Below are 13,218 nucleotides of genomic sequence, written 5' to 3'. Positions count from 1 at the left end.
CTGAGTACAGATCCTTTACCTCTTTGGTTAGGTTTATTATTAAGCATCTTATGGTTTTGGGTGCAATTATAAATGGGATTGATGCCTTAATTTCTCCTTCTTCTTCCTTAATTTCCTCTTTTCTCTTGATTTCTAAGCAAATTCAGACGCTTTTATTTTTGTCGTCGTTGTTGTCTGATTGCTGAGGCTAGGACTACTGGTACTATGTTGAATAGCAGTGATGAGAGTGGACATCCCTGGTGTGTTCCTGACCTTAGAGGTAACGTTCTCAGTTTTTCCCCACTGGGAGAATGATATTCTCTGTCGGCTTTTCATTTATGCCTTTTATGATACTGAGCTATGTTCCCTCTATCTCTGCATTGTGAAGAGTTTTAATCAAGGAAGGATGCTGTGCTTTGTCAAATGCTTTTTCTCCATCTATTAAGAGGATCAACTTTTGGAGGAATCTCCATACTATTTTCCAGATGACTGCCCCAGCTAGCATTCCCACCAACAGTGTAGGAAGACTCCTTTTTTCTGCACCCTCGCAAACATCTTTCCTTTCTTTTATTAGTGCAGTGTATCACATTGATTGATCTGTGGATGTTGAGCCAACCTTGCAACCCAGAAATAAATAAATGGTTATGGTGAATAATCTTTTTAATGTACTATTGGATCCTATTGGCTAGTATCTTGGTGAGAATTCTGGCATCCATGTTCATCAGGGATATTGGTCTGTAATTCTCCTTTATGGTGGTGTCTTTGGTTTTGAGGATCGAGGTAATGCTGGCCTCACAGAATGAGTCTGGAAGTTTTCCTTCCATTTCTGTTTTTCAGAAAAGCTTCAGAAGAATAGGTATTGATTACTCTTTAAATGTTTAGAAGAATTCCCTGGGTAGCCATCTGGCCCTGGAATCTTGTGTGTTGGGAGATTTTTGATGACTGCTCCAACTTCCTTGCTGGTTATGGGTCTGTTCAGGTTTTCTGTTTCTTCCTGCTTCAGTTATGGTAGTTTACACTTCTCTAGGGATGCATCTCTTTCTTTCAGATTGCCTAATGTGTGGCACAGAGTTGCTCATAATATGTTCTTATAATTTTATTTCTTTGGTGTTGGTTGTGATCTTTCTTCTTTTATTCATGATTTTATTTATTTGGGTCCTTTCTCTTTTCTTTTTTGATAAGTCTGATAAGTCTTATCAAAAAGTCTTTTTTGATAAGAATCTGTTCCATGAAGTCATCTGTAGCGGCAAAGGATTCCATTTCCGTAGCAGAGTGGTGCAGAGCCTGGGTGGAGGAAGAGGAAGAGGAGGAGGAGGACGTGGGGTGCTCTGCTCTCCAGAGATCCACTCTCCTCCTGGCTTCCATGATCTTTTTTTTTAATTCTTCTTTAACTTCCTGGGTGACCCATTCATTCTCTAGTGGGATGCCCTTTAACCTCCATGTATTTGAGTTCTTTCCAAATTTCCTCTTGCAGTTGAGTTCCAGTTTCAAAGCATTGTGGAAATATGCAGGAAATGATCCCAGTTTTTGGTGTCAGCTGAGAACTGATTTGTAACCTAGTATTTGATCTCTTCTGGAGACTGTTCAATGTGCATTCTGTGTATTCTGTTGCTTTAGGATGGAATGCTCTGAATATATCTGTGGAGTCCATCTGGTCCAGTGTGTCATTCAAAGCCCTTATTTATTTGCTGATCTTCTGCTTAGATGATCTGTCCATTGCAATGAATGGGATGTTAAAGTCCCCTAATATTATCATATTGTTATCAACGTGTTTCTTTAATTTTATTATCAACTGGTTTATATAACTGGCTGCTGATCTCTCTCTGTGATCTCTCTCTCTCTCTCTGTCAAATAAATAAATAAATAAAAATCTTTAAGAAAGATACAAATTGAGTACCATTGTGATACCTGTAAAGTCACTGTTTCTGTATATTGTCTCTGTTCCTTTCTAGGTCTATGTTCCTTTTGGGCTCTCTCTTCACTTAACGGATCCCCTTTAATATTTCTTGCAGGACTCGTTTAGTGACCAAAATTTTTTTAGTTTCTGTTTGTTCTAGAAGCTTTTCAACTCTCCTATTTTGAATGACAGCCTTGCTGGATAATGTATTCTTGGTGGCACATTTTTCTCATTTAGCATCCTGAAAATATCATGTCAGTCCCTTCTGGCCTGCCAAGTCTCTGTGGCTAGGTCTGCTGCCAATTCATTGTTTCTACCCTTGTAGGTTACAAACCTCTTGTCCAGACCTGCTTTCAGGATTATCTCTTTGACTCTGAGATTTGCATGCTTCACTATAACATGTTGAGGTGTTGACCTATTTTTTTTTTTTATTTTTGAGAGGGGCTTCTTTGTGCCTCTTGGACTTGAATGCCTGTTTCCTTCTCCAGATTAGGGAAGTTCTTCTTTATAGTTTGCTTCAATATACCTTCTGCCCGTCTCTTTCCTCTTTTTGTAGGATCCCAATTATTCTAGTATCATTTTGCTTTATGGTATTACATATCTCTCAAATTCTCCCCTTGTGATCCAGTTGTTTATCTCTTATTATCAGTTTCTTTATTCTCCATCATTTCATCTTCTATATCACTAATTCTTTCTCCTGCCCCATTTATCTTAGCAGTTAGACCCTCCATTTTTTATTGCCTCTCATTAATAGCCTTTTTGATTTTGACTTAAATTTTAGTTTTCTTATTTCTCCAGAAAGGGATTCTCTAGTGTTTTCTATGTTTTTTTCAAGCCCAACTAGTATTTTTAAAATCATTATTCTGAAGTCTAACCCAACATCTTACTTATGTCCATACTGATTACGTCCCTGGAAGTCAATATTGCCTCTTGTTCTCTTTTCTGCGGTGAGTTTTTCTGTCTTGTCATTCTTTTTTTTTTTTTTTAAGATTTTATTTATTTATTTGACAGAAAGAGACAGCGAGAAAAGGAATATAAGCAGGGGGCAGTGGGAGAGGGAGAAGCAGGTTTTCTGCTGAGCAGAGAGCCGATGCAGGGCTCAGTTCCTGGACCCTGGGATCATGACCTGAGCTGAAGGCAGACGCTTAACAACTGAGCCACCCAGGCACCCACCCCCCACAGTTTTATCATTCTGTCCAAAAGAATAGATGAACAAGAGAACAAAATACAAAATACTAAAATGGCAACGATCCCAGAGAAATGTACACAAAACAAATTAGAAGAGACACAAAACAAACAAAAATTTCTGTTTAACAGAGGGAGAATATAATCATGTGAATAGAACAGAGCAATACACCGGATCCTATGTGTACCCTGGTCTGTTAGAAGAAACTCCATCCCAAAATTGTAAAGAAAGAAATATATACATATATATGTGTGTATATATATATTTATATATATGTGTGTGTATACATATATGTATATATGCATATGTGTATATGTATATATATGTATATATACATATATATGTGTATATATATACACACATATATACATATATATGAGATATATATCATATATATATACACACAAAAATAAAATCAAATACAATGGAAGGCTAAGATGTAACTATAAAATTAAAAATTAAAAAAGACTTTAAAAAGAGTTGAAAAAGTAAAAAATATGTTGACAAGGAAAGAAAAACAATTAAAATTGAAAGACTGAAGAATCATGAAGGGAAAAAACCATGAATTCTATACACTATTTTCCCCTTGTGTTGGAGGCTGGCAGTTCTATGTGATTGGTAAACTTGGTCATAGATGGATCTTCTTGCTGGTATTCTGGGGGACAGCCTGTTGTACTGTTCTCAGGAGTCACTGTGCCAGGCAGAATTGCACTGCTCTTGCCAGGGGGCCAGGCTGAGTAAGTGGCTCCTGATTGCTCAATGTGGCTTTTGTTCCCTGAAGTCTTTCCATGCCACTTTAGAGGACGGAAATAAAAATGGCAGTGCCCTGATCTCCAGCCCTGGAGTAAGACGCTTGGGGCCCCACTCCTCAGGGAAAAACAAAACAATCACTCCTGTCTCCCTGGGCTCCCTCCACACTCTGTGTTATCTGGTCTGTGACTGACCATTTCTATCTCGGGCACACGACTCCACTTTGAAACTCCAAACCCTGCAGACTCCTGTGGCGTGCCCCCATACCACTCACCCTGGGGGAAGAAGGTGGGGTCTTGCCAGTTCGCCCTTGTTGGGTCCCTGATTGCAGAGTGGTCGCCCACCCATGCCAGGGTTTTGGGTTTATAGCAACCTTGAGCTGAAAGCCCACTCCTGGGCTCATTAATTGACTGCCCCTGGATTCCCTGCTTTGATGCCTGGAAACTGTGCCACACTCAGGCACCCTGGTCTTCCTGTGACCCGGGTTCCTGAGACCACACTGTCCCACCTAGGATTCTGCCCCACTTTGCCACCTGAGCACCTTTCAGGCAGGGAAGTACCTCACCAGAGCAGACTTCTAAAAGTTCTGATTTTGCTCTCTGCTCTATCACGTTCTGGTACCCGGCTTACAGAGGCTCCCTCCCCCTGCAGTTTATCTTCCCGATATATTGCCTTGTTTTCTCTTCTCTGTACCTCCTACCCTGCAGAAATTGGTTGGTTTTCTATTTGTAGACTGCAGCAATTCTTCTCTTAGGTATCTGGTTGAGTTCACAGGTGTTCAGAATGATTTGACAGCAATCTAGCTGAATTCCTGGGACTAGACAAAACTAAGGTCTCCTACTCCTCTGCCATCTTGGAAATTTCAGTGTGATAGTATTTGAAGATGAGCCTTCGGGAAATAGTAAGGTCACAAGCATGGAGCCCTCGTGATGGGAATTAGTGCCCTTATAAGAAGAGACATGAAAGAGCTTGCTTCCTCTCCTTCTGGGCCCTGAAAGGATATAACAGGAAAATCACTACCTATAAGCCACGAAATGAGTCCTAGTCAGACACCAGCTCTGTAGACACACTGGTCTTGGACTTCTTAGCCTCCAGAACCATGAGAAATAAATGCTGTTGTTTAAACCACCTAGTCTATGATATTTTGCGTTAAGAGCCTGAACTAAGAAACAGTATATGGAATGCTCTTGGCATGTTGCTTGCATGTACTCTGTTTCTCAATGAATAACAGTCATTGGTACAGATCATCCATGACCATTTTAGGTGACTAATTTCACCAAGAAAGAATATAAGGGTTTAATGACAAGGTGGCACCCTCCCTGGACTCGCAGACTGGTCTTCAGAGTGATAGAGCAAACAGAAAAGGATTAAAAACGATTTTGGATTTTTGGTGGATTTGGTAGAGTCAGAGTTGGGGTGAGCAGCCATTCTAGATTGTCTAGGGATGAGGGGATTCTTGAGATTAAAAGTGGGACAGTTAGCTATTTCAGTTTTCAGAGGGGAGGGGATATTTACTACCAGGAGAGGTCAGTACTGGAAAAAGTGTACTGACCTACCTGTTGCTCCTTCACAGTAGGAGTGAGCCGTATGCCTCGTGACACTGGGGAGCAGCACTGAGCATGCACAGTTGCCCTGCTCGCCCTGCTGGCGCCCTGCTCAAGCATGTGCTCTTCAGTTCCCTACAGGGGCACTTGCGGGGCAGGCTCGGGGCTTATCCAGGGAGACTGGCTGTTCAGCATACAAATGGGTGGAAAAATTCAGTCTGTGGGGGAAAGAAATGGGAAGCTTTATTTGGCCACAGGTCCAAGCACTGTTCTCCAATCAGCACTAACAGCCATAAAGCTGCTATTATTTCTACCTGACATCTGTGTCTATTTCTAAATTGGTTCAGAACTCAGAGGGGGAAAGAGATATAATTAATTATCAGCCATGTGATTAATTATCACCTTCATAAACCCCAACAGATAGAAGTCTATTTTATTTCACTAGTAGACAAACCCCTTTCAGGCTGGCAGAAAAAGGATATTTTGCAAAATCAAATGAGGTTATAGATATGAGTGACCTTAAAGATGATCTGGTCCAGTATCTTCATTTTTATAGATGAAAAGATACACAAATGAAATGGTCAAGTGGCATAATCCATGTGAAAGTCTGTGAAGGCCTACGATGCAAATTATTCATATGACTGGTACTTTGGGAAGCAGTCTTTAGATGCTATAACCCCAGAATTAAAAGCAGATTATAGAAATATAGAAAATAGATTACAGGTAATAGAAAATAGGTTACAGATTAAACCTAAGCAATTTTAGAGGCAGAGAAGTTTCCCTAAACAAAAGAATTACCTCCAGGAAACAGCTTCAAACTGTGTAGAAGGGATCAATATTTTGGAGTTCTTATTGTTTGTTTTAATTAGCAAAAAATACCTTTGGTCAGTAAGACTACTTACCCACAATCCTGAATACCAACTAGAGTGTCAAAAGAAATAAGTGTTTCCCCTCTATCCTAATCTTGCACACTTGCCATAATCAGGTCTTCCTTGTTAGGAATGTTTACTTCCTATCTGTTAACCAGGCAGGTCTCACAAGCAAGGCAAGGGTCCTGGGCACCTCAAGACATAAGACAAGAAATAGGAGACCTTGTGGCCAAACACAACCATTTCTTATCTTGTCTTTGCTTCCTACCATCGTCCTCACTCGCCAGAGTACCTAGGTCTGGCTTCTGGCAACCGTCTGATCCTGGGTCAGTGGGAGAGAGTCTGCCACACTGTCTCTCCCATTGAATAGAGCTATGAAATCGGGACAACATGCATGAAACAGATACTTGACGACTCTGAAAAGTGTACAGTAGCAGGTAGACTGGGAAACACCAGAATTCAGAATACTACCAAACTGAATCCTCTACCCCATCCATAGTCTGAAAGCAACACACCAGAAATGGGAACCAGGGTACAGACCAAAGAGCTCCTGGAGATCCCGTTTGGGCTCCGGCATCAACAAACTAAACTGTAATCTCAAATATGGAGAAATACTCCGGTTTTCCCTTCCTCTTCTGTTTTCTTTCCCTTTCCCTCTCCTCTCCCTCCTTCCTTTCCTCCCCTTGCTTCTCTTCTGTGTTCAAGCCCCCTGTGGTCTAATGGTAGTGACAGGATCTGTCTACACGAGCCAAAGCCATGAGGGAGGGGAACCCACCACTGCATTCAGTGGTGGTGTCATCCCCCAAAACCTGAGACCATCCCCCGCTGCCTTTTTTCTTTCTTTGTCCTCTTTTTGCTGGGCCAGTGCAGGCCAAGTCACAGAAGTGCATGACAGAGTGAACTTTGTGGCCAGAGACTGACAAGTGATCCCAGGGAATTAGAAAGTACCAGGGAAACCATGGAGAGGAAGGAGCTTGGCAAAGCAGCTCCATAAAGTTTTCTTTAAAAAAAAAAATAAATTCCTGGGCTCACCATCTATCTGTACATGCATGAATGTGATCTTAATTTGCATTATCAGTCCTTTGAGAACTCCGTCCGCGTGCCAGCCTGACCACCAGGTGACACACATGTGCAGATTGAAATAGCACTGCCAAAGCCTTCAAAAAAACTTAGCTGACGTAAGAACCAGAGCTCTCAGAAGGCCACCTAGGGGTGTGGAACTCGCAGCCATAACGTAACCAAGTTGAATGACAACAACAACAAAAATATCAACATTCTCCCTAGGCTTGTTTCATTTATTTGTTTGTTTGTTTGTTTTTAAGATTTTATTTATTTATTTGACAGATAGAGATCACAAGTAGGCAGAGAGGCAGGCAGAGAGAGAGGAGGAAGCAGGCTCCCTGCTAAGCAGGGAGCCCAATGCGGGGCTTGATCCCAAGACCCTGGGATCATGACCTGAGCTGAAAGCAGAGGCTTTAACCCATTGAGCCACCCAGGTGCCCCAACATTCTCCCTAGGCTTTAAATAAGACCTAGAATCTCAGAACATAATATTCAAGATGTACAGAATACAACCCCAAATTCCTTGCCATAAGAAGAATCAGGAAAATTTCAGTTCCCTCGGGAAGGACAATCAACTGAAGCTAACAATAACACAGATGGGAGCATTATCTGACCAAACTATGATAAGAAGCTCCAACCAGCAATCATGAACACTGCTGAAGCCAATGGGTAAAAGAGAAAGTCCCAGGCAAGAAACAGATGACATAAACAAGAGTCAGGTGGAAATTTTGGAACTGAAAAATACAATACAAACAAACAAACAAACCAAAAAAGACACCATCTCTGATGGGCTCAAGAGCAGAATGGAGATGACAGAGGAAAGAAAGCCAGTGGCAAATGAACTTCTAGCTGGGTGACCATTTATAACTACTTTTTCCTGCATTTTCTGTTTTAATTAACTTCTGAGGCATAATAAACCACATCAAAATATAGTTCCCTAACCTGGAAACAATTTGCAATTTCTCTCACTTCTATGGGAGGGCTGGACAGCTTCTCTGCTGGTCTTGCCTACATACATTCATGTTTCCGCATTTAGCTGGAAGGATGGCTGGACTGGTGGCCCAAGATGGCCCCACGCATAAGAGTGGCAGTTGGTGCTGGGCTTTGACTGGTGTGTCTCAGTTCTCTTTAAACAACCTTTCAGCCTCTGGTAGGCTAGACTGGGCTCCTTCATGTTATAGTAATCTCAGTGTTCCAAGAGGGTGAGGTCTAGAGCCACAAGGCCCCTTAAGACCTCGGGTCTGAAATCTATACAGCATTAACCTCTGTCACAGTGTTTTGGTGAAAGCATATCAGAAGGATAGCATAGAGATAAAGGCAAAAAAAAAAAATCACACAATCTCTTGATGAAAGAGAAGCTATTAAGACTTTGCAAATCGGGGCATCTGGGTGGCTCGGTGGGTTAAGCCTCTGCCTTCGGCTCGGGTCATGATCTCAAGGTCCTGGGATCGACCCGGCATCGGGCTCTCTGCTCAGCGGGGAGCCCGTTTCCCCCTCCCTCTCTCTGCCTGCTGCTTTGCCTATTTGTGGTCTCCCTGTCTGTGTCAAATAAAAAAATAAAATCTTAAAAAAAAAAAAAAACAATCTTGCAAATGGGCGCGGACACAGGGAGCCCTGAGTCTTTAGGATCGTTCTCTCTATGTCACACCACACCCTTCCAAGGGAGTTAGTGCTACAAATATCGAAGGCCATGGTCTGCAGTTTCTATGGCAGTGGAAGAGACAGTGAGACTCAGACAAGGTTAGTGTTTTGCCCAAGATCACACAGTGTGTCCGGAAGAAAACATCAAACTAAACCCCAGGACTATGGATTCCACCGACCAGTCCTCACTTCTTCTTCTTCTTCTCCTTTTCTTAAATAAAGATTTTATTTATTTATTTGACACAGACAGAAAGAGAACGAGCAGGGGGAAGGAGAGAGGGAGAAAAAGATTCCCCGCTGAGCAGGAAGCCCGATGTGGGACTCGATCTCAGGACCCTGGGATCATGACCTGAGCCAAAGGCAGAGACTTAACCAACTGAGCCCCCCAGGAGCCCCAAGTTCTCACTTCCTGAAAGGAGCCACGCGGTATTTTGAAGGCGGGCTATTTAACAGGTAGAAGAATAATGGGCAACCCTGGGTAATGTGTTAGCAGCCATTCACTGTTCAGATCCATTTTGTGAAGGAAATCACGCAGGCACTTGTGGAGTCCGTGAAAAAAAAAAAAAAAAAAAACTGAAGTGAAGAGACTCGATAAGAGCTATTCATTATGTAGCAAGAGAGGTCCTGACCCGTTCAGGCCTCCCAGACCTAGTGCGTTCAGTCTCTTGCATTCCTGGCACTCAAAGCTTAATCTCTCCATGGAGGCAAAATTCACGTAATATAAAATGGACCATTACTCATTTTACATGGTAAAACTCAGTGTCATTTGGCACGCTTAACTGTTGTCTGCATCAAGTGTCAAGACATTTCTATCAGCCCAAAAGGAGAGCCTGCAGCCATGAAGCACCGCTCCGTATTTCCTCCTCCCCCTCAGGGACTCCCCCCCGCCCCGTGAACTCTCCCTGGTGACTGTCCCCAGTCACCAGGAGTCTGCTTCCTTTCTATGGAGTTGCCTATTCTAGACGTTTCAGGTAAGTGGAATCATATGCATCAGTTTTTGTAACTTGTTTCACTTGCACATTCCGGAAGTTCATGGATGTTGATGGCTGGACCAGCACTGCACTATTTTTACGGACGAGGTAAATATGAATGCACCCACAACATTGCACTGTGTGGCTAGACCACATTGTGTTTATCCATTCACCAGCTGACGGGCATTTGGGGTTCTTTCCGCTTTCTGGCTAATCGTGAATAGTGCTGCTATAAACATTCAGGTACAAACAGTTGTTTGAATACCTGCTTTCAATTCTTGGGTGTATTTAACCAGGAGTGGGATTGCTGGGTCATATGGTCATTCTATCCGAGCGTAATCTGGATTCTGGTTTTTGACAAGGCTTCTTAAAATGGTTCGTGATTAAGAACACGCTGCCTGCATTACCTTGTCTCTGAAGTCAGTGTGGTTCTGGAGGATGGCTCTGTGGTAAGTGGCTGTCCTCACAAAATCCTGCATCATGTTCTGTTGCTGGGAAATGCAGCCATAAAACTGTAAGGAAAACAGAAGGACAGAGAGAGTCAACAACCCACAAGGCATCACCTCGATGAGCCCCCGGTTCTTGCAGCCACCTGGGTCAAGGTGGGCTGAGCCTAACGTGGAGGCCAGCTGAGGCTCTGAAAGGGGCAGGGACCACCTGTCCACGTTTGCCCTATTTGGAACGTCCAGAACTGTAAGCTGGCCCCAGACCCCAAAAGGCCGCTCTGTGCAAGAGATCCAGGCCTAGATACTGACCAGATGCGTGCCCAGGGTCTCTTTTCAAAGCAGAGGCTATAAGAGAAGACAGACCGAGGGGAAACAGGGGTGAGAGAGAGAAAGAGCCCGGAGACAAAACGGAGTCTCCTGAGCCAAGAGAGAAAAGCAGGACTTGGACAGAGATGTGCAGCGAGGGCGGGACGGGGGAGCAGCTGGTGGTGACAGTTACGGTGACCAGGGAAGCCGGCTGGGGACGGGTGCACTCCAATCCGTGAACACTGAGTCACGAGTCTCAGCACTGCAACTGCCCCCCTCGGGTAGAGTTTGCTATGTTACAGGCACAAAGATAAATGTTTCACGTACAACCTCTAATCAAGTTAAATCATACAAATACCAGATGAATTTCATTCCCCAGACGACAAACTGAGGCTCAGAGAGATTCGGCCGCTTGTCCCCAAGTCCTGACAACTTGGGAAGTGAGAGCAACCCAGGGGCTGCTGTCGTGGCTGCTGCTCGGGGGACCGCATGGTGGGAAGGGCCAGGGCCACGCCCACTGCCGCCTCTCTGCCCTCCAGCCTCCCCAGGTTGTGTCCACAAGTGTGTCTGCAGGTGTGCATCACCTGGAAAGGACTCCTTGCCCCCCCGGGGGGTAAAACATTTCCTGACCTGGAAGTACTGTACGGCAGATGCCTCTTCTGTCCGCTGGCTGAACACTGAGGATTCCTTTTTCTCCTTCCGGCATCTTTTCAGGGTGTTTGAAAATGAGCTGAGATCTGCGAGGACAAAAGGCAGACCGTTTCTACACCGAGGGCACCACACAACTGACCACTGCACTTTTACACAATTCTGAGAAACTATTAGAAGACTCAAAGGGCAAGTCCATGCCCGGACACATGTGACAAGGAATGGCAAGGTGGGAACAGGCGCCCCTCGGAGATGCGACAGGCTTCCTTGCACGTGCCAGCCATATCTGCATTCACCAGTGTCACCTTACACAGCGTAACAGGACACTCGGAGCCCGGGCTCAGGGAATTCTCCTGGTCCTGTGCTCACAAAGCTTACAGGCTTATTCTCAGTGTGCGCTCTGGGGAAGGTGATTGTTGATGATAAGGAAAAAAAAAATACATGTGAATACAAAATATACATATAATGAATAGATATACATATGTATGTATATATATATATATATATATAAAATCTCATTCTCTTGTCATAACAGTTTTTTTTTCATATTTAGTATTCTCTAGGCATAGAGAGGAAAAGTAAAATAACTGAAGAGATGTTGAATACAAGCAAATGCTTTCTATTATTTGAGGGAAAGAAATACATAGATGACGGCTCAGAAAATCCCAGAAGTGTTATTGCTCAGAGATAGCACAGCATACCCAGTGGTGGAGCTTTGTGACCTTAGAATGCTGACACCCTTGCCCAGAAGTCCTCACCACTGTGATCCTCTCTCTCTCCACCACTGGTGATGCGCCCAGGTCTCTCCCTCACAGTCGCGCTGGATTCCGGAGGACCACACACTCTCCGTTCCCCGTGAGCTCCAGCCTCTCAGGCTTTGGCTGCCCTTGCACGCTACCCTGTACACCTCCTTGTGCCCCACGGCCTCCACACTCCCGCCATGCGGAATTCCTCGTGATTCCCACATCAATCAGGCCCCCGCCTAGCTTCTTGACTTAAAACCCTCCAGTTCTTCTTTCTCTATTTTTTTAAATTTAAATTTATTGTTTCAGTGTTCTAAGATTCATTGCTTATGCACCACACCCAGTGCTCCATGCAGTCCGTGCCCTCCTGAATACCCACCACCAGGCGCACCCATCCCCCCACTGCCTCCCTTCCAAAACCCTGTCTGTTTCTCAGAGTCCACAGTCTCTCATGCTTCATCTCTCCCTCCAATTTCCCCCAATTCACTTTTCCTTTCCTTCTCCTAATGTCCTCCATGCTATTCCTTATGCTCCATAAGTAAGTGAACCATATGATAACTGACTCTTTCTGCTTGACTTATTTTACTTGGTGTAATCTCTTCCAGTCCTGTCCATGTTGCTACAAAAGTTGGGTATTCATCCTTTCTGATGGAGGCATAATGCTCCATAGTGTATATGGACCACATCTTTCTCATCCATTCGTCCGTTGAAGGACATTTTGGTTCTTCCCACAGTTTGTCGACTGTGGCCATTGCTGCTATGAACATTGGGGTACAGGTGGCCCTTCTCGTCACTATGTCTGTATCTTCACGGTAAAAATGGCTAACAGAGACATGAAAAAATGCTCATCATCATTAGCCATCAGGGAGATTCAAATCAAAACCACATTGAGATACCACCTTACACCAGTTAGAATGGCCAAAATAAGCTCTTCTCTTTAAATTCACTTTTGACATAAAATCACTTTTCATTCCCCAAGATTCAGGTCAACCAGCCTTTCCTCACTGTTATGTTCTGGAATACCCACAGGCATGGAGGGCCTCAACACTTGATCAGAATCACCTGAAAATATTTTTTAAACTATGGATGCTTGACCCTCACCCCACACCTAGTAAGTCAATCAAAAAATAATAATTTGTGTATGACTTAATCATATGAAATTTGAAAACTTAGAAAA

The 13,218-nt window shown here is 43.6% G+C and overlaps 1 protein-coding gene across 5 annotated transcripts in view; it reads right to left on the bottom strand.

The window, feature by feature from the left end:
• Positions 1-13,218, bottom strand: part of LOC309845912 (histone-arginine methyltransferase CARM1-like) — a 262,210-nt gene that overhangs the window by 103,924 nt on the left and 145,068 nt on the right. For all 5 annotated transcript variants that reach the window (XM_082694419.1, XM_082694420.1, XM_082694421.1 and 2 more), the window contains exons 3-4: positions 11,281-11,387; positions 10,306-10,410 (exon numbers count right to left, since the gene is read on the bottom strand). In XM_082694419.1, the coding sequence (XP_082550545.1) occupies positions 10,306-10,410; positions 11,281-11,387 (212 nt within the window). The remainder of the gene's footprint in view (positions 1-10,305; positions 10,411-11,280; positions 11,388-13,218) is intronic.

The sequence above is a fragment of the Mustela nivalis genome (genome assembly GCF_964662115.1).
Source record: "Mustela nivalis genome assembly, chromosome: 13".
Classification (NCBI taxonomy): Eukaryota; Metazoa; Chordata; class Mammalia; order Carnivora; family Mustelidae; genus Mustela; species Mustela nivalis.
Note: the sequence above shows the minus strand (reverse complement) of the source record. Positions and strands in the feature narration are given on the sequence as shown.